Source organism: Staurois parvus, unplaced genomic scaffold (genome assembly GCF_062004578.1).
Source record: "Staurois parvus isolate SC_StPar_1 unplaced genomic scaffold, SC_StPar_1.0 ptg001011l, whole genome shotgun sequence".
In the NCBI taxonomy this organism is placed as follows: domain Eukaryota; kingdom Metazoa; phylum Chordata; class Amphibia; order Anura; family Ranidae; genus Staurois; species Staurois parvus.
In genome coordinates, this window is record NW_028318807.1 from 1,035,160 (window position 1) to 1,058,232 (window position 23,073).

The 23,073-nt window shown below is 45.3% G+C and overlaps 1 protein-coding gene across 1 annotated transcript in view; it reads right to left on the minus strand.

The window, feature by feature from the left end:
* Nucleotides 1-1,215: 1,215 nt before the first annotated feature.
* The window catches only part of LOC149441235 (uncharacterized), a 118,700-nt gene continuing 96,842 nt past the window's right edge, over nt 1,216-23,073 (minus strand). Inside the window, exon 8 of the mRNA XM_089657609.1 lies at nt 1,216-3,339. Within this exon, the coding sequence (XP_089513735.1) occupies nt 2,435-3,339 (905 nt within the window). The 3' untranslated portion in view covers nt 1,216-2,434. The remainder of the gene's footprint in view (nt 3,340-23,073) is intronic.

Sequence of the window (23,073 nt, forward strand, 5' to 3'; positions counted from 1 at the left end):
ATATGATATACTCCTGACCACTGCACTCTGTACACAGGGCTGTATATGACATACTCCTGACCACTGCACTCTGTACACAGGGCTGTATATGATATACTCTTGACCACTGCACTCTGCACACAGGGCTGTATATTATATACTCCTGACCACTGCACTCTACACAGGGCTGTATATGATATAGTCCTGACCACTGCACTCTATACACAGGGCTGTATATGATATAGTCCTGACCACTGCACTCTATACACAGGGCTGTATATGATATACTCCTGAACATTGCACTCTGTACACAGACCTAAGATATAAACCTGACCATTGCACTCTGTACAAAGAGCTGTACATGACAGGTTCCTGGCCTCTACACTCTGTACACGGGTCTAAGATGTACTCCTGACCACTGCACTCTGTACACAGAGCTGTATATTATGTGCTCCTGACCACTGAACTCTGTATGATGGGCTGTACATGACATGTTCCTAACCACTACATTCTTTTTTGCTGAGCCATGTATGACATGTTCCTGACCGATGACCACTTCTAAATGCTGGGCTGTATAAGACATGATCTTACCCACTGTGCCCTGTACATGACATACTACTTCTGACTACTTCACTCTGTATAGGGACTGTATATCATATACTCCTGACCACTACATTCTGTATACTGGGATGTAAATCACATACTCCTGACCACTGCACTTTGTACTCTGGGATGAAAATCACATACTCCTGACCACTACACTCTGTACTCTGGGATGGAAATCACATACTCCTGACCACTACACTCTGCACTCTGGGATGTAAATCACATACTCCTGACCACTACACTCTGCACTCTGGGGTGTAAATCACATACTCCTGACCACTACACTCTGTACTCTGGGATGTAAATCACATACTCCTGACCACTGCACTCTGTACTCTGGGATGGAAATCACATACTCCTGACCACTGCACTCTGTACTCTGGGATGGAAATCACATACTCCTGACCACTGCACTCTGTACTCTGGGATGGAAATCACATACTCCTGACCACTGCACTCTGTACTCTGGGATGTAAATCACATACTCCTGACCACTACACTCTGTACTCTGGGATGTAAATCATATACTCCTGACCACTGCACTCTGTACTCTGGGATGTAAATCACATACTCCTGACCACTACACTCTGTACTCTGGGATGTAAATCACATACTCCTGACCACTACACTCTGTACTCTGGGATGTAACTCCTGACCACTGCACGTTGTTTGCAGGGCTGTATGAAGTAGTCTCCTGACCCCTGCACTCTGGGCCATTATTCATGGTGAACCAGAGACTGGATGACCTGTAAAGGCTTGTAAAGTGTCTCCTGTGAGAAATGTTTGGGCCCCAAAGATCCCCATCATGGCCCCGACACACACAATTCTTTTCACTCAATAAATTCTTTTTTATAGTTTTACTTCTAACAAGATTGTAATCATAGAATCAGGAAATAACAAAGGAAGGAATCTGATTGGTCAGGAAGATCCCTTGTCTGGAATGTGGGGGCGGAGTCATTATTATTGGTGTACAATACAATACACAACGTGTTCCATTATTATAACAAAGTATTGTAGAAAAGATTCCAACATGTGACATGGCTGAATGAATGCTGGTCATAGTAGTTCATCTATTCTCTAAGTGGGGCGGTATCTATTGGGCCAATCCCTTTTACAAACCACACATAATATCGCCCTTCAAAGTGAAAACAGAAACGATTTGCACAAAATCAAAGAGTAGAAATATTTTCCGGTGGATCCCCTCTACCCAGACCCCATATGTAGACATAGAACAACAAGCTGTGTTCCCTCTCGTGCCGCACTCCTCCAACCACCCAAACCCACACAGAAGCCAAGGGAAATAATGAGAGGAAAGTTCCCCCCTAGTTTGGGGCGGAGTTCTCCTTCCCTCCTGTTGGGGGATGGGAGAAGGATGGACTGAAGACAGAGAGACGCTTCGGGGTCACCACTGTTCTGTAGAGCCTTGAAATGAAGGACATTAACTTCAGAAGTTCTTGTTGTCTGTGTAAAGTTCCCCGATAACGAGATCTGGGCTCTCCCGGCTTCTAGCTCTGTAACCCGCTATATCATTATCAGGAAACGCAACTCCGACACCCAAGAAGGGCTGAAGTTGTGTCCTTCATTTCCAGGATCTACTGACCACTCTGCACCCCGACATTTACTGCACTTCATCCATGTCTTTGGGGGCCTCTCATCTCCTTATCAACTGTTTCTTCCATGATGAAGATCAGCCATGGAGTATATCTGAGGTGTATATCAGGGTGTGCTTCTTCCCCACATGAGAGCTGGGATGTCCAGCAACATTCATCTAGAAGACATTTCCCACACTCAGGACACTAATACACCTCCAGGGTTGTGTGGGACCCCTGATGTACAGGAAGACAGGACATCAGTGAGGAACATTTCCCTCACTCAGGACAGGAAAGTGGCTTCTCCCCATGTGAGATCTCTGATGTTTGGAAAGACTGGACCTCTGTGAAAAACATTTCCCGCACTCAGGACAGGAATACGGCTTCTCCCCTGTGTGACATCTCTGATGTGTGTGAAGACTAGACTTGTCTGAAAAACATTTCCCGCACTCAGGACAGGAATACGGCTTCTCCCCTGTGTGACATCTCTGATGTGTGTGAAGACTAGACTTGTCTGAAAAACATTTCCCACACTCAGGACAGGAATACGGCTTCTCCCCTGTGTGAGATCTCTGATGTGTGTGAAGACTAGACTTGTCTGAAAAACATTTCCCGCACTCAGGACAGGAATACGGCTTCTCCCCCGTGTGAGATCTCTGGTGTGTGTAAAGATTGGACTTCTCTGAAAAACATTTCCCACACTCAGGACAGGAATATGGCTTTTCCCTCGTGTGACATCGCTGATGTCTGTGAAGACTGGACTTATCTGAAAAACATTTTTCACACTCAGGACAAGAATACGGCTTCTCCCCCGTGTGAGATCTTTGATGTGTGTAAAGACTGGACTTCTGTGAAAAACATTTCCCACACACAGTACAGGAATATGGCTTCTCCCCTGTGTGAGATCTTTGATGTTTGTAAAGACTGGCCTTCTCTGAAAAACTTTTCCCGCACTCAGGACAGGAATACGGCTTCTCCCCCGTGTGAGATCTCTGATGTGTGTAAAGACTGGACTTCTGTGAAAAACTTTTCCCACACTCAGGACAGGAATATGGCTTCTCCCCCGTGTGAGATCTCTGATGTGTGTAAAGACTGGACTTCTGTGAAAAACTTTTCCCGCACTCAGGACAGGAATATGGCTTCTCCCCCGTGTGAGATCTCTGATGTATGTAAAGATAAGATTTTCGTGAAAAACATTTCCCACACACAGGACAGGAATATGGCTTCTCCCCCGTGTGAGATCTTTTATGCACATTAACATGGTATGTAGAACAGAACCTCTTCCCGCACTCAGTACAGGAGAATCTCTTCCCTGTTGGAAGGCCGGCCCGGTCCCGCACAGTCTGAGGTTCCTCAGGATACGAGGAATCTGATGGTCCATCTACACTGGGTGGTGCCGGATGGACATTGGAGGGAGCCGGGTTTTCTCCTGGACTATACTGTGTGATGTCCTCATCTTCTACTTTCCCGTCTGGAGACAAAGTGAGACAATCCTCGGAGGTTTTCTTCATCTCCCGACCATTGGCTAAAATACAAAGAGGATTACTGACAGGAGCTAATTGGTTCCCCCAAACCAGGACTCCACCCACATCAGGCAGCTTGGTCTCTGAGGAGCTTACAATTCCACCCTCAAGGGAACTAGGAAATGGCTCCTCTGATCTCCTACCAGGTCATTTCTTTATTCATGGACCTTAGTCAGAGAGTGAGGAAACAACCAGAATTGTCTTTTATAGGAGGGACAGTGATGAGGGGATTATAGGACGAGGGTCCCCACCCCCTCTATCACTCATCACCATCTTCCCAACACAAGAAGTACTGCACTTCCTTATTTAGTCCATGATTTAGTCATGAAGAACAGCGGGGCTGAGCCCCACCAGAGGTCAGAGAGTGAGGATGGGGGGAGAACAACCAAGATGAAGACTGGATTGATCCTGAAGACCACCATCATTGGGGTATTGACTCCTCCCTCATTATCACTTTCTGTTTAAGGGTCCAAAGTTGGAGGATGTTATCACATTATTATCACCATGTAAAAGTCTGTGCTCCAATCACATCATCCGATATAAAATGTCCAGCTGGTAGGAAATAGATGTAACAAAAGAGAATCCATATTATGTGTATATATAGCAGTGGGGGGAGGAGGAGAGCAGAAGTCAGGAGTATGTAATGTACAACAAAGTATATAGTGCAGGGGTCAGGAGTATGTAATGTACAACATAGAGTATATAGTGCAGGGGTCAGGAGTATGTAATGTACAACATAGAGTATATAGTGCAGGAGTCAGGAGTATGTAATGTACAACATAGAGTATATAGTGCAGGGGTCAGGAGTATGTAATGTACAACAGAGTATATAGTGCAGGGGTGAGGAGTATGTAATGTACAACATAGAGTATATAGTGCAGGGGTCAGGAGTATGTAATGTACAACACAGAGTATATAGTGCAAGGGTCAGGAGTATGTAATGTACAACATAGAGTATATAGTGCAGGGGTCAGGAGTATGTAATGTACAACTTAGAGTATATAGTTCAGGGGTCAGGAGTATGTAATGTACAACATAGAGTATATAGTGCAGGGGTCAGGAGTATGTAATGCACAACATAGAGTATATAGTGCAGGGGTCAGGAGTATGTAATGTACAACATAGAGTATATAGTGCAGGGGTCAGGAGTATGTAATGTACAACAGAGTATATAGTGCAGGGGTCAGGAGGATGTAACGTACAATATAAATTAAACAGTGTAATGTTCATAACTCATAATATTGGTATTCAGTAATCAGTGGAAGATTAAATGTTTACTGTAGACAAGTTGCAGAGATCCCACACCGCTGCCTCCCATCTCCTGAGACTGCACTCAGTGACTTGGGTCTGAGACACTACAGACATATCCCTCCACCCGGCACAGCCAGGAAATAAAAGAGTAAGAAACCCTGGGAGAATTGCTCTGGCAGAGATTTTACTAGATCTGATACATGGTAGAAGACCCAATACACATGTCCCAGGTCATCCAACACATATGTTGAACATCAACATTTTTGCCTCCAGCTGAACCCCAGAACCTCCATAAATCCAGTCTAGAGACATAAATTGTGTCTGCAGCACAGAGAAGGAAGATTATCCGAGAGAAATCCAGGAATACAGGACGGGGAACACAGCTCAGGAAAGTGACCAGGGGATTACAGGCTGATATCACCCAGTCCCCGCCCTACTCTGGACCAATCAGTAAGCAGTATGGGTGGAGGAATGGATTTAGTGTTCATGACCCACCTGTGCTGATCTCTGTAGGAGTGTCCTCCTCTATAAATGTCCCCGTTATTCCATCCTCCTCCATAGACTGCTGATCATCCCTCACATACGCCTCTTCTTCTTCTGCTTTCACCTCAAATTCTATATCGATTGGATCTCCACTCTAAATCAAGAAAATGAGAGAAAATATCATGTGTAAAATGTAAGGTCACATAAACAATCCACACATCATCTTTACAAGTTCATGTTCTAAATGCTCCATCCCACCAACCTTGTAATAGTGAGGGATGGTGTGACCTTCCTGTGTGGAATCCCGGGAATACAGAGGACGGGGACATCTCTCTGGTGGGTTCCCATGACTGGATCCATCTGTAGGAAACACACACACTGACTGAATCCATTGTTTCTATGTGTTTATCAGATGATGGGGGATCTAGGTGGATCCTCCGTACTGCTCTCTCCTTTACAATAAAGTCTCCTCTTACCCGGTGATGTGAGGGGCGGCTGATTGTCCATCATGACGTCCTTGTAGAGATCCTTGTGTCCTTCTAAATACTCCCACTCCTCCATGGAGAAATAGACAGTGACACCCTGACACCTTATAGGAACCTGACACACACAATGATACAGTCACCATCCAGACACATCCCTTGTCTGTTACTGGAGAATGTCCCAGAATTCCCGGCACCGCTCACCTCTCCTGTCAGCAGCTCCATCATCTTCTTGGTGACTTCTAGAATCTTCTGCATGTTGTGTCTCTCAGGGTTTAGGGAGTCACATGGAGGCACTGTGATGGTCATATGATCACCTGAGTTCAGAAGAGGAAATCTCTGTATTGAGGAACCAATAGGAATATCATGTTAGACTCCCAGAATCCTCCTCACCTCTCCAGTCAGGTCTGCGTTTTTATTAATAGAGATAAGAGTGATGTCATGTGACCTCCCAGAATCCTCCTCACCTCTCCGGTCAGGTCTGTGTTTTTATTAATAGAGATAAGAGTGATGTCATGTGACCTCCCAGAATCCTCCTCACCTCTCCGGTCAGGTCCGTGTATTATAGAGATGAGAGTGATGTCATGTGACCTCCCAGAATCCTCCTCACCTCTCCGGTCAGGTCTGTGTTTTTATTAATAGAGATAAGAGTGATGTCATGTGACCTCCCAGAATCCTCCTCACCTCTCCGGTCAGGTCCGTGTATTATAGAGATGAGAGTGATGTCATGTGACCTCCCAGAATCCTCCTCACCTCTCCGGTCAGCAGGTAGATGATCTCCAGGGTGAGGTTTAGTATCTTCTCAGTCATGTGACTCCGGTCCTCCTCCATCCTCATGGGTGCCATCATGTGATCTATACAGGTCTCCTTGTAGACGGATAACTTTGGGAAATGAAAGTAAGAATGATTTGGATGGTATTGGTCACACAATAATAGGATGTGGATGTGAGGGGGGAATAGGAGGGTTGCTGGACAGGGAAGAACTACTCCCCCCATGGGAAGACATTTAGTTTGGACTGTTTAGTGTTTGATGCATATTTGAGGTCCCGGGACCCTCTTGTCCATCCAGATCAGAAATCCCCTTTTCTCTGTTGGGTTTGTTTGGTCTCTGAACTGGTTTTGATGAGTATTAGATCTGCAGACAAGGAATGATAAATACGATCCTTCCTATGACTTGTTTGCTCTGAGGCAGTGCTGTGAGGTCAATGTCGGCTCATTATGATGTCCAGGAAGGGGAACGTGATGACTTTTCCTGGCTAATCAGGATAATTCTGTCTCTTCCCTCCAATGACAGCGTAGTGTGGGTAGAAGGAGGACAGCAGGTGGGAGGGGTTTGGTTACCAAATATACTGTAGTATCCAGGACATTGTACAGAGTGGTGGTGGGTTCCTGGGGCTCTGAATTCCAGCACCGGGCACTGCCAGAGCCTGTGTCATGGGAAGGTATTGGAGTGTCTCCTGAAGATGTTCAGCACTGATCCCTGACTACCTTTTAGTCAATAATGCACCAACAGACCTCTAACAATAAGTGCCCACCAAGGGGTGAAGGATTGTCCTTCTTCATTCCACTTGGTATCTTGGAAAATAATATATGACCGGTGAGATGGTAAGAAGGTGAAGGTTGTCTTCCTTTCCTGGTAGGAGTTCTGTAAGGAGGTCTGGAAAGTAAGTGCAGGTAAGAGGACAATCAGAGACCAGGAGCCCCCTCCCTACCTCAGAGTCCCCCTGAGCCTGACAAACCTTTCTTTCCTCAGAGCCCTGCTCCCCACCAACCCTATCAAAGACCCAGATTCCTTCAGCTACTCTACCCCCTAAAAGCCTTTGAACTCCACTACTCTCTCAGGGGCCCCAATGTTTTCCATCCTCAGTAACCCCTGAGAGACCCCTCAGCTCCTCTACTTCCATCAGAATTTCCCTCCCTCTGACACCAATGATGGAACATATTCATGGCAGGCTGGGGAATGTTTTCTTCCTCCTGAGCAGCAATGTAAGGGGCTCTATGCTCCATACTCCTGACCCCGGCACTCCATCATTGTGCTGGCTGCATAGTGTAATGATTGCCCATTGGCTGCCTGTGTAGTGTACCAACTGTTCACTGTCTGCTACCCCTCTTTGCCAATCCCTCCACTGGCTTCCACTCACCCAACGAAATATACCCAAAATAATAACAACTTACAAAGCCATGCACAACTCTGCCCTCCGCTGCATCACCAACCTGGCCTCAAAATATCAACCAAACCGCTCTCTTCAATCCTCCCAAGACCTTCTACTTTCTACTTACCGTGTCACCTCCTCCCATGCTCGCCTCCAGGACTTCTCCTGAGCTTCTCCAATCCTATGCAACTCCCTACCACAATCTGTCCGGCTGTCTCCCAATCTATCCACCTTTAGACGATCCCTGAAAACCTCTTTAAAGAAACCTATCCTGCTTCTACTTAGTAAACTGCCATTTATTTCCTCCATCAGCTCCTCCCCCCACAGCTATTACCTTTTGTATCACTCAACCCTTCCTCCTAGATTGTAAGCTCTCAGGATCAGGGCCCTCTGCTTCCTCTGGTACCAAATTGTATTGTAACTGTAATGTCTTCCTTCATTTTGTACAGCACTGCGCACACTGTTGGCGCCATATAAATCCTGTATAATAATAATGATTGCCCATTGGCTGCCTGTGTAGTGTCATCATTGCCCTTTGTAGGCCATGTATGGTCAGGATGGTCCTTGTCTTCTCAATTTATTGTCAGTGCTGTTTGTTTAGAGGACCATATTACTAGAATTTATCTCCACAATGAGGAAAATGTTCTGGCCCCGGAAGTGGGGGAATGTTCTGCCCCTGAAGGGGTTCATCTGGGTTCATGGAGGAAGAGGACGGACGTGACTATGGAGGAAGAGGACGGACGTGACTATGGAAGAAGAGGACGGACGTGACTATGGAGGAAGAGGACTGACGTGACTATGGAGGAAGAGGACGGACGTGACTATGGAGGAAGAGGACGGACGTGACTATGGAGGAAGAGGACGGACGTGACTATGGAGGAAGAGGACGGACAAGACTATGGAGGAAGAAGACAGACACGACTATGGAGGAAGAGGACGGACACGACTATGGAGGAAGAGGACGGACGTGACAATGGAGGAAGAGGACAGACATGATTATGGAGGAAGAGGATGGACATGACTATGGAGGAAGAGGACGGACATGATTGGGGGGTTACTGGGTGTAAATAGAACATAACAGCTTATTACCTCCTCTGCTGCCACTTCCACCGTCTACTCACCACTTCATATGGTATGGAACTTCTTGTCTTTATTCCAGATGACTTCCTGTCTCTGCCTGACATCACTTCCTGTCTCTGCCTGACATCACTTCCTGTCTGTGTTCTACAATAACTTCCTTTCTGGATAGAAGTGAGATCACCACCTTGTGGATCTCAGAGGAACTGCAGCCCCAAGAAACATTAAAATATCCATTCCTGTGGTTTCCATGAAAGATCAAAAATAACTAAAAAAAAAATCTGAGAAAAAATAAATCTAGCTCTTATGCAACCAACTATTTATTTTCCAATATTTTTATTGAAATGTTTGAAGTTACAGAAAATGTAATAGACAAGTGTCATGTTATAAAATAAGGTATGAAATCTCCCCAACAAACAGGCGGATGAATAAACAACAGACATCCCGCAGGGAAGCAGGAAATGTGTGCAATAATGACTGGAGACGTCACATAGAACATTCCCAGCATTAAGTCCACCTTGTACAGGGGAAGCAATAATAGGAGACATATGGATCACACAGAGCATTCATCATACACACCACACATAGTGCACAACACATACAACATGGAACTACACTAGCACCAGAACATGGGAAAATAAAAGAGACAGCAGAAAGGAAGAAAGGAGGGTAACAGTAATGAGAGGAGAGGGGAGGGGATGAGGAGGAGAGAAGAGGAGAGGAGGAGGAGAGGAGAGGGGATGAGGAGGAGAGAGGAGGGGAGGAGGAGGAGAGGAGAGGGGATGAGGAGGAGAGGGGATGAGGAGGAGAGAGGAAGGGGGGAGGAGGAGGAGGCGGAGAGGGGAGGGGAGGGGAGGATAGGGGAGAAGAGAAGAGAGGAGAGGAGGAGGAGAGGAGAAGAGAGGAGAGGAGAGGGGAGGGGAGGAGGAGAGGGGAGGAGGAGGAGAGGGGAGGAGGAGGAGAGGAGAGGGGAGGAGGAGGAGGAGAGGGGATGAGGAGGAGAGGGGATGAGGAGGAGAGAGGAGGGGAGGAGGAGGAGGAGAGGGGAGGGGAGGAGGAGGAGAGGGGAGGAGAGGAGAGGGGAGGAGGAGGAGAGTAGGAGGAGAGGGCAAAATCAGGAAGTACTAGGGCACGGAGATGTATGGACTCCACGGATCCCATGTTTTATCACACATGTTGGTATTATGATGTAAAACACAGGTGAGTCTGTCGTTAATCAGGATCCAATCTCATTTGTTGTGAACATATTGAAGCGGAATAATTGATCTCTTCTAATATTCAGCAATAGTGATTCTCGCTGCTAACAGCATAGAAGTAAGATGCTTAACCCCTCGCCTACCGGGCACATATTCCCCCTTCATGACCAGGCCAATTTTCAGCTTTCAGAGCTGTTGCACTTTGAATGACAATTGTGCGGTCATGCAATATTATACCCATATGACATTTTTAGCATTTTTTTCACACAAATAGAACTTTCTTTTGGTCGTATTTACTCGCCGCTGGGGGGGGTTATTTTTTTAGCTCTAAACAAAAAAAGAGCAAAATTGTGAAAAAAGTTTTCTTTGTTTCTATTATAATATTTTGCAAAGAGGTAATTTTTATCCTTCACTAATGTGCGTTGATGAGGCTGCACTGATAGGAAGCACTGATGGGCACTGATATGCGGCACTGATGATACTGCACTGATATGCAACAATGTTGGGCACTGATAGATGGCACTGATGGGTGGCACTGACTGGCAGCACTGCTGGGCACTGACTGATGACACTGCTGGGAGGCACTGGTGGGTGGCAATGGTGGGCACAGGTGGGTGGCACTGCTGGGCACTGAACATCAGTGCCCTTATGATCAGTGCCAATCCCTCCTCTGACAATTTACAGTTATCGGCAGTACCTTCCTCACACTGTGACAGTGCAAGGAAAGTGCAGCCAATAACTAACAACTGCATTTCCCGGTGATCTGCTGTGTCATTGGACATGGCTAATCACGTGCTAAAAGGCCGCTGTGATTGGCCTTTTACCACATCATGTGATCAGCTGTGTCCATAGAATACAGCAATCATGGAGATCGCAGAGTGCGTGCCTCCGGGGGCGAGTGGGAGGGCATCATATGATGCCCTCCCAGAACCGGCCGACTGAAGTAAATCCGTCATTCGGCTATCTGCGGTCAGCAAGTGGTTAAGGGTCTTTTTTGGTACTGTAAGTGGAAATTTATGGAAGAGGGCGGATTCCGGGGCCCTACCAACATTAACCCCCATCACCCCTTAGATAAGGTTAAACATGTGGATCCAAAATCTAGTAACTATCAGACATTGCCACCAAACGTGGAATAGAACCCATCTGGCTGCAACACTGAAAGCACATTGGTGAGGCAGAAGGATGGTCCTCGCTGTCTGAGTTGGGACCCGGTACCATCACAATAGTTTTATAGTTAACTTCAATTCAGGTAGTAATGATGGAATCTTTAGATAATTCCAGGGCTATGTCTTGCCAATCAGATAGATCATAACTAACATTCAGGTCCCATTCCCATTGATCCATATAGGGGAGTTACAGTTTGGATCAGCAAGAAGGATGTACACCACACAAATACGGCCTCTAGAGAGATTCTTATGCTGACAGGAAAGTTCAAAACTGGTAAGAATGGGCGCTCCATCTAGTAAAACAATTTTCGAGTGGATAAAAGTGGCAATTTGATTATATCTGAACATTTATGTATAATATCTTCTATTGTTCCACACAAAACGAAGCACCTCTGCCTGTAGGAGCCGCAGCTCGCGTCTCAGAATTGGTACCGGTAAGGTCCAAAAGAAGAATAATATTCGAGTTAAAAAGGTCATTTTAAAAGAGCTGATCCTGCCAAACCAAGATATAGAGTAAGCAGCCCAACGATGAAGATCTTCCGGAAGTCATTTGAAAAGAGGGGGATAGTTCGCTTGGTATAATAGGGTCTCAATTGAGGCCATCAAATTAACCCCCAAATAGGGTAAGGAGTTGCTGAAAGTCATGTAGAGTTTGAAGCCGTTGCTCCATTGAAGAAGGTAACAAAACATTAAGGGCTATCTTTTTATGAGAATTTAGAGTCAGCCCAGAACGTTCAGAGAAGTGACACAAGAGAGACAATAGATTAGGTAAAGTGGCCAGAGGGGATGTAACATACATGAGAACATCATCAGCAAATAAAGAGCATTTATGTTTCTGATGACCACAGAGGACCCCATGGATTCTGGCATGAGAGCGGATCGTCATAGCTAAGGGTTCTATTGCCAAAGCAAAAAGCAGTGGGGAGAGTGGGCAACCCTGTCTAGTGCCACGTCGAATTTGGAACACAGGGGATCTGTAACTTCTAATGGACACTTGATCTGAGGGGGTGTTATATAATGACTTCAAAAGCACAAGAAACGCAGCACAAAATCCAAAAGCTCGCAAAACAGTAAACAAATATTCTCAAGTTAAGCTATCAAAAGCTTTATGGAGGTCCAAAGAAAGAATCAGCAATTCCCAAGAAAGAGGGGCATCCCAATTAGAGCGAACAGCAGAAATCAAAGCTACGGACCTTCAAATCTGATCTAACGTTTGGCAATCAGACCTGATTGGTCTTTGTGAACATATTTCGCCAAAAAGGAATTAAGATGCAGGGCCAAAAGTTTTGTCAATATTTTCAGGTCGCAATTTATTAGCAAAATAGGCCAATAATTAAGGATATCAGTCGCATCTTTATTAGGTTTAGGAATAACACTAATATATGCATTATTTTCATCTAAAGGAATCACCCGTCTTCTCTCAAGGAACTGAAGTAAAGAGCCATATGGGGGAGAAGATGGTCAGAGAAGGTTTTACAGTAAACATCTGGTAAACCGTCGGGGCCCGGGGACTTATGTGATGTTAGCATTTTAAGAACTTTACCAAGTTCCTCACTAGTTATAGGTCATTCCATAAGTTCCCTGTGGGTGTCGGCAAGGGAAGGGAACTGCAAGGGTCCTAAAAAATCTTGAAGCATGGAAGGCTCAACAAACTGGGGTGGACTATATAAGGTAGAATAAAACGTATTAAATTCCTGAAGGATTTCTAAGGATCCTGTGAGATGTGACCTCCAGGAAGGCTAAGCTTAGGAACCGCCGAGTAAGTATGTTTAGGGGAGAGTTTAGAATTCGGTTTGTCTCGCCATGTGAAGAAGTTATGATTCATCCATCATAGCTGGTTTCCCAGTTTTGTGGTGAGACAAAGATTAAGCTCCAAACGAGCCTGTTCTACCTTAAGTAACAAGTCCGGAGTTGGAGAAGTTTTATGTTGGGCCAGTAAAGCCTCGTATTCCTTAGTTTTGGCAGAAATCAACTCTTCATGAGATCACTTTAGTCTAGAGACTTGTTGGATAAAAAAACCTCTGATAGAAGCTTTATGAGCTGCCCAGTTAATAGCCGGGGTCGTGTCTTCCGCTGTACTAATGGTAAAGTAAGAGTTCAAATGCTCCACCACTTCAAGGCGAGTTGACTCATTGCTAAGAAGGGACTCATTCAATCACCAGTGTGACTTGGCCAGATTGGCAGTTAAATTGGAGATTGTTAGCATCATCGGGTCATGATCTGACCAGGGTGTCCATACAATTTTAGCCGAACACAACTTAGGCAGCAGCTCTGTAGGGAGAAAGATGTGGTCTATATGTGAATACCGGTTGTGAGCTCTAGAGAAATGAGAGTAGTCTCTAGAAGTAGGATTGGCCTCTCTCCATGCATCCACCAAATTATAGCGATATAAAAGTTGAGCAAATTTGTGACTTTGTTTTGGGGGGACACAAGTTTGGTCGCATGCGATTTATCAAGCCTTTGATCTAAAGCCAAATTCAAATCCCCCACTAAAATGACATCACCTTCCAGTTCAAGAGCTAAAGATTGAAACAGGGATCGAAAAAAGGCTATTGATTCACATTAGGGGCGTAGTAAATCAGGAAAGTCACTAAGTTTCCCCCCAAGTGGCCTTTAACCAATAGATATCGCCCTTCCTTGTCTCGTATCACTTTAGATTCAGTAAAGGATAACCGCCGGGCCAAACAGAGCGCTACCCCTCGTTTTTTCCCAGATGCAATAGCAAAAAAGCACACAGGGAAATCTCTATGAATATAACGTGGTGTGAAAGAGTGAAAGAGGTTTCCTGCAGAGCAACTATATCAGCTCCCAGGAACTTATAATGAGAAAAAAACTTGAGACGCTTAGAGGGGAATCCTGAACCTGCACATTATGGGAGAGTAAGGGAACAACGACACTATTAGGTCTTAAGGTGGACATAGAAAAATGCAAGACAGCGATGGGGAGACCCACACATCCCCGTAGGGGAGATCGAGAATCCAGGACCAAATAAAAATTCTCAAGATGACCCTCAATAAAAAACAATAAAAAAATAAGGAAGAAATAGGGGAGAGACAAAAGACACCCAGAAAATGGCTATCGTCAGTTCAAGTGGTAAAACAACGATATGCAGCATAAAACTGTAAAACACCAAATAACCCAGACACAAGGTCAAGGAATGGAAGAGTCTCCACCAAAGCATAGCAGTGGGGAGAGTCTCCAATTAGGAAGAGCACATAGACGCTTCCCGGCACCATGGGGTCTGTAACAGACATGTATAAGAAAGGTTCCTAACCCCAGAGAAATAGAATACCTGACATATATCCAATCTAGCCAGTAAACAGGTAAAAAGCAATAAATAAAAACACATAATATTCCTTTACCAGTGAAGAAAGAAAACTCACTTTTCTTAGGGGGATTCACCACATTTTTAGCTCTGCGGTCACACAACCTTGGGGCTCTCTATATACAAACTTTGGTTGGGTTGGTAAATATTTTGATAAATATAGTTAAAAATGTGGTGAATCCTCCTAAGAAAAGTGAGTTTTCTTTCTTCACGGGTAAAGGATTTTTCCCATGCAAAAAATGCTATGGATGTACAAGAACTAAAGGGATTAAACAGAAAATAATTAATTTTAAAGCAACAAGTACAAATAAAGATGATTTCATGAGAGATTGTATTACATACAAGACAGAAGGGGGAGTTTATGTGCTGGAATGTGGCTGTGGGATACAATACATTGGACGCACAAAAAGACCTTTATGGGAGAGGATTAGGGAACATGTTCAGAATATCGCTAAAGGATTCAAAAACCATAATGTATCCAGACATTTTACTACTGTGCATAATAAAGATCCTTCCAGTTTATTATTTTGGGCTACCATCCCCACTGGAGGGGTAGTAATAAGGTTCGGGTTCTAAGTCAGTGAGAATCTTTTTGCCAGTCACTTCAAGAAGAAGATCGACACAATTCATGATGAGATCTCCAGTGTCAAGCTTCCTCCTCTAACCAACATACCAGGCCCAACACCAAACTCTACACTCTCCTCCTTTGACCCTGTTACCACTGAGGAAGTTACCAAACTCCTTTCCAAGGCCCACTTCACCACCTGTCCCCTGGATCCTGTCCCCTTACGATTGTTGCAGCCTCCTTCCTGCTCTATCCTAAGCTCTCTAACCCACATCTTCAACCTCTCACTCTCCATGGGCACCTCTCCCTCGACACTCAAACATGCACTGGTTACCCCATCCTCAAAAAACCCTCGCTGGACCCCACCTGTTTGTATAACTTAAGACCCATCTCCCTGCTCCCATTTGCCTCCAAGCTTCTCCAGCGCCTTGTGCCCGACTAAAACTCACTAATGACCTACTAACTGCTAAAACCAACGGCCATTACTCCATACTCACCCCAACCAATGGTCACTACTCCATACTCACCCCAACCAATGGCCATTACTCCATACTCATCCCAACCAATGGCCACTACTCTATACTCATACTCCTTGACCTTTCCGTTGCCTTTGACACAGTTGACCACCCGCTTCTCCTCAGTAAACTCCACTCCATTGGCCTCCATGACTCTGCTCTCTCCTGGTTCTCCTCTTAGCTTTCTCAGTGCACTTTCAGTGTCACATACAACTCCTCCTCCTCCACTCCTCCCCCTCTTCCTGTTGGGGTACCCCAAGGTTCTGTTCTTGGACCCCTCCTTTTCTCTCTCTATACCTCCTCCCTGGGCCATCTGATAACCTCCCATGGCTTCCAATACCACCTCTATGCTGATGACACCCAGATCTATGTCTCCACTCCCCAGCTCACCCCCTCAATCATCTCATGTATCAAAAATCTACTGAGCGACATATCAGCATGGATGTCACACCACCACCGTAAACTAAATCTTTCAAAAACTGAGCTGTAATATTTCCTCCTCCCCGATCCCCCACTCATGACTTTACCATTAAGATCAACAGCACAACCATTGGTCCTTCCCCTCATGACAGGGTGCTAGGTGTAATCTTAGACTATGACCTCTCCTTTGGGCCCCACATCCAATCACTGGCTAAATCCTGCCACCTCAACCTCCGGAACATTTCCAAAATCCGCCCCTTCCTGACCAATGAAACCACAAAACAACTTATCCACACCTTGGTTATATCACGCCTCGATAACTGCAACTGCCTCCTCACTGGTCTTACGTAACACAGGCTATCCCCCCTTCAGTCTATTATAAATGCTGCTGCTAGACTCATACACCTTACCAACCGATCAGCGACTGCCGCTAGACTCATCCACCTCACCAACTGATCAGAGACTGCTGCTAGACTCATACACCTTACCAACCGATCAGTGACTGCTGCTAGACTCATACACCTTACCAACCGATCAGCGACTGCCGCTAGACTCATACACCTTACCAACCGATCAGCGACTGCCGCTAGACTCATACACCGTACCAACCGATCAGCGACTGCCGCTAGACTCATACACCTTACCAACCGATCAGCGACTGCTGCTAGACTCATACACCTTACCAACCCATCAGAGACTGCCGCTAGACTCATACACCTTACCAACCGATCAGCGACTGCTGCTAGACTCATCATACACCTTACCAACCGATCAGCGACTGCTGCTAGACTCATACACCTTACCAACCGATCAGCAACTGCTGCTAGACTCATACACCATACCAACCGATCAGCGACTGCTGCTAGACTCATACACCTTACCGACCCATCAGAGACTGCCGCTAGACTCATATACCTTACCAACCGATCAGCGACTGCTGCTAGACTCATACACCTTACCATCCGATCATCGACTGTTGCTAGACTCATACATCTTACCAACCGATCAGCGACTGTTGCTAGACTCATACACCTTACCAACCGATCAGCGACTGCTGCTAGACTCATACACCTTACCAACCGATCAGCGACTGTTGCTAGACTCATACATCTTACCAACCGATCAGCGACTGCCACTAGACTCATACACCTTACCAACCGATCAGCGACTGTTGCTAGACTCATACATCTTACCAACCGATCAGCGACTGCCACTAGACTCATACACCTTACCAACCGATCAGCGACTGTTGCTAGACTTATACACCTTACCAACCGATCAGAGACTGCCACTAGACTCATACACCTTACCAACCAATCAGTGACTGCCACTAGACTCACCTTACCGACCGATCAGCGACTGCTGCTAGACTCATACACCTTACCAACCGATCAGCGACTGCTGCTAAACTTATCCACCTTACCAATTGATCAGCGACTGCTGCTAGACTCATACACCTTACCAACCGATCGGCGACTGCTGCTAGACTCATACACCTTACCGACCGATCAGTGACTGCCGCTAGACTCATACACCTTACCAACTGATCAGCGACTGCCGCTAGACTCATACACCTTACCAACCGATCAGCGACTGCCGCTAAACTCATACACCTTACCAACCGATCAGCGACTGCTGCTAGATTCATCCACCTTACCAACCAATCAGTGACTGCCACTAGACTCACCTTACCGACCGATCAGCGACTGCTGCTAGACTCATACACCTTACCAACCGATCGGCGACTGCTGCTAGACTCATACACCTTACCGACCGATCAGTGACTGCCGCTAGACTCATACACCTTACCAACTGATCAGCGACTGCCGCTAGACTCATACACCTTACCAACCGATCAGCGACTGCCGCTAAACTCATACACCTTACCAACCGATCAGCGACTGCTGCTAGATTCATCCACCTTACCAACCAATCAGCGACTGCTACCAGACTCATACACCTTACCGACCGATCAGCGACTGCTGATAGACTCATACACCTTACCGACCGATTAGCGACTGCTGCTAGACTCATACACCTTACCAACCGATCAGCGACTGCTGCCCCTCTCTGCCAATCCCTCCACTGGCTTTCACTAACCCAACATATAAAATTCAAAATACTAACCACAGCTTATAAAGCCATCCACAACACTGCCCCTAGCTACATCACCATCCTCATCCACAGATACTGCCCAAATCGCCGGCTCCGCTCCTCCCATGATATCCTCCTCTTTAGCTCCCTCATCACCTCCTCCCACGCTCGCCTCCAGGACTTCTCCAGAGCCTCTCCCATCCTCTGGAACTCCCTACCACAGCATGTCCGGTCAGCCCCCACCCTGTCTGCCTTTAAGCGATCTTTGAAAACTCACTTCTTCAGGGAAGCCTACCCCACCTCCACCTAAGAACTGTACTTGAATCATCTCCACCAGATCATCCCCCGCAGCTATCACCTTTTGTATCCCCTCCCCCTTCCTTCAGATTGTAAGCTCCATGAGCCGGGCCGTCCTATTCCTTCTGTACTGAAATGTATTGTAATTGTACCGCCCCCTTATATTGTACAGCGCTGCGCAGACTGTTGGTGCCATAAATCCTGTATAATAATAATATTTTTGGATATACGAAATGCAGACGTTTTATCTATCAGGACATAATGTAGAATTTGCCTAAATAGTTTTATCAATAATTATTAATGTGGATTTTATCTGTTTTTATCGGCCATATAATAATTATTTTAATATTTTTATTTTTCCTTTTTATTAATATGATTAGTGTTAAGTATGATTTATAATGAATTTTTACTTGGGTGATGTTATTCTTTTTGACCAGAAGATGGGGCTGTACAAGATCACAGGATTTTTTAAAACTTTTTTCCAATATTTCTAAAGTTTTCATATTAATAATATTGTTGAATAATAAATGTAGGTCGGATTATTGGTGTATCATGATAAAAAGGTTTTGTTCCATGTGAAATGTGACATCCAGCGATGTTGCAGGTTCTACAGAAGGGAGCAGGAACAGTAGTCATGGTTACCTAGATGGTTTCCCTGATGAAACCACGTGGTTGGTGGCGTAACGCGTGGTGACGTCATTGCGGGAGTTTTGAAATGCAAATCGCTATGTTACTGCTTCTATCGTGTGAGAAGAATTCCATTTTACCCTGTTATGGAAGGTGGTGCCTGTCATCTGCTGACATCTAGAGCATCGGAATGACCAGGCTTGGTTGACCTGTATTCATTCATAGGTCCATGGTAGGAGGAGAGCGGCCATCCATACATTTTTTAGGTGGAGGAACATTGAGTTAAGGTGGAGCACCGTGTTTTTCAAATAGACTATTTATTCGGAGCACATCGTAGTGATTCTTCGCCATTCAAGCACCTTATTAGATTTTCACCATTCCAGCACTTTATATGTATATTTATATTTCATATTTTGATTGAACTATCACATTTGAACCTGTTTATGGACTATTGTATCTATATGAGTTAGCACAACACTATTTATGTATGTTTTATGTCCCTCAAGACTGCAGTCAGCCACTCCTCAGATCCACCCACTGCCTCCAAGACCCTCTTCCAAAAGCCTTAGAGCAGGGGGGAATTCCAGAGGGGCTGGCTTGCAGAGTCTCTCAGCCCTGACCACATTGTGACCCCTCTGGCTATCACACCTGAGCTGCTAAGCAGCTTCTGACCAACCATTAGGGTGTAGATCCCCCTGGCTGAACTAGGAGGGCGCTACAATGTATAATCTTCTACCTCAAATGTCCAATTTTACTAGACATACAAAAAGTATATGTGAGCTAGAAGGAATCACTCTCCTGTGGGAACACTTCAAACATTAGAGCTCCCCCTAGCTGCAGCCTGGTAATGACATTACTAGGAGGTCTGTTCATTTATCTGCTCCATACGTCCCGTCTTTATATAATTTAACATAACATAACATAATACAATATAATAGAATATATTATATCTCCTGACATTTAGGGGTCTATTCATAAAAAACATTTGTCTAGCAGAGCGCTCAGTGACAAAGCATGTACATTCCTTCTGTGTGAATGGGGAACAATTTAAAATGAATTTTGACTTAAAATGGAAAATGTTGCCTTTTGTTAGAATTTCTATGAGGAAGATCATATTTTCATCGTTTCCCCGGGTTGAACCATGGGAGTTATTATACCAAATAATAGACAAGGGTCATTTTCAGGTCTCAAGTCCCACAAGGGACAAACTTCTTCCCAACTGAAGTATTTTGTTCTGTGTATAGAGAAGGAATGGAAGCCGGGACCCCCTCAGTGCAGGAACAAGGGGGGAGGTGATTACAAACACCAAATAATCCCGTGGTGGTCCCCACATCCTCTAGTCTAGCTGAGATGTCATTGTTCTGCCAACGAGAAGGATGAACAAGATGAAGAGACGCGGTATATGGAAGTATTCTCTACGTTTCTGCAGACACAGCGGCCATTATTCCAAGCTGAGGGATTCTGGGAGAGCTCGGGAATAAATGTCACAATGGAAGAGTTTCTGTACTCCAATGTAATGAGGACAAGAGAAGTCCCACATCATGGACTATACACTGTGTCACAGATAAAATGCACGCCCATGACGACTAGCTAACCAAGGCATGGTCCGCCCGTGACTTGGGGTAAAGAGTGAATGAGGGGGACTTTCAGCATATAAGACTGGTCAGGATATACTTTCACAGCCCGCACTACCTCTGGCCACCATTAGAGGGAGACTCCACTCCAGCTGGCTGACCACACACAGGCAGATATGAATCTTATATACAATCTGGTGCACACTAAGGATTAAGGAGCAGTCTAGCAATTGGCACACCCTTCTAGGATTCCTCCAGCTATCCTACAAGCTAGAACCCCCGTGTTAATCACTCTTCCACTGTCCACACCCCCCCACACCAGACACACAACAAACGGTAGCTTGCCACCACCCAACAATTTGTCCACAGACTGGTCTACTGGGCCAACACACACACACAGATCTCTGTCTGGCAGATCTATGTTACAATCTGCCAACACACAGTACAATTGCATACAGATTGGCAATGAACTTAGACCGAGCACATAGACTCTACAATACAACAATCTCTCCGGAGATATGAGCCCGAGCTTAGTACACAGAAGTCACTTATTCATTTTATGATTTAATATCCCAAAAGTGGGCAGTGCATAAAATATGTACAAAGAAAAAAAAGTTGTAGATAATACAAAAAGACACACAATTGGCTATTCACAATAAAATAAAAGGGAATAAAAACAAAAATAAAACTTTTACCAAGATTTATCCTGTGACTGGAGCAAGTCAGAGAAAGTCCACGATTCACCAGTCACATGGAACCGGCTCTGTACGAATCACCCCGTCCATATCTCAGGGTCCTCAATTTATTGAAATATGGATGTGGGCTGCACATTAGCCCTTGGCCAATTAACCCTGGGGGGTGTTCCTGTAGCAGCCCATAGGATGTTCTGGGTTCTGAAGTGCCCAGAGTTGAATGGGCCAGGAATGGTTTGGATCACTTGGTGAGGGATAGAATTTCCGACACCAGTGTGTTAGTCCGAACACAACAGTACCAATCACTGTTCAGCTGTTGCAATCAGGCACCATAGAACCGTTTCCTGTGTTTCTCTGGGATTCCACAGGGGCTACAAATACAGTTTTACATGCAGATGTAGCCTACAGTGTGTCCAATCAGAAGGAAGTATTTTCATCTCTCTGCAACAAATATTTTAGCTTTTATGAGATGAAATACATTCCTTTGATTTGTGGATATAAATCAAAGCTGACAGAAACTTCGGAGCCTTCTCAAGGTCTCCTGCTGACTCTTGTAGCCGAAATGACTAGGATTCTTCTTCTAGGTTCAAGAAGGTGGCAAACTCTGGCTACATAGGTGACAACATTGTATTGGCAGCCAGGTGACACCTCTACCCTAGAAGCTGCTCTGTCCTTTCAGATGCTAATTGGTGAACATATGTCTCTGAAGGAATACTGAACACTTATCTGTAATAACATGGAATAAAACTAGATTCACAATTACATATTTCTACTGATCACCTCACATCTCAGCTACCCAACCCTTACATTTATGTTACGCACTGCTCCAAAAAATGAAAGGAACACTTTGAAAACCCATCAGATCTCAATGAGGAAAAATCTCCTGCTGGATCTCTATACTGACATGGGCTGGGTAATGTGTTAGGAATGTAAGGACGCCCCATTGTTTAATGGAAATGAAAATGATCGACCTACAGAGAACTGAATTCAAATGCACCCCAAAAATCAAGAAAAAATGATGCAACAGGCGAGTCCATTTTACCGAAATTTAATTGCAGCAACTCAGAATGGTCCTTGGTAAATTGTATGGCCCCCACATGCTTGCATGCATGCCTGACAATGTTGGGGCATGCTCCTAATGAGACCACGGATGGTGTCCTGAGGAATTTCATCACTGTGCTCTTGGACAGTCTAAAGTGCAACCGGGCAGCTTGGATGAATCTAAACATGAGATCCCAGAGGTGTTCTATTGGATTTAGGTCAGGTCAGCATGGGGGCCATTCAGTGGTATTAATGCCTTCATCCTTCAGAAACTGCCTGCACACTTTTGCCACATGAGGCCGGGTATTGTCATGTACCAGGAGGAACCAAGGACCCAATGCACCAGGAGGAACCCAGGACCCACTGCACCAGTGTAGGGTCTGAAAATGGGTCCAAAGATTTCATCCCAATACCTAAT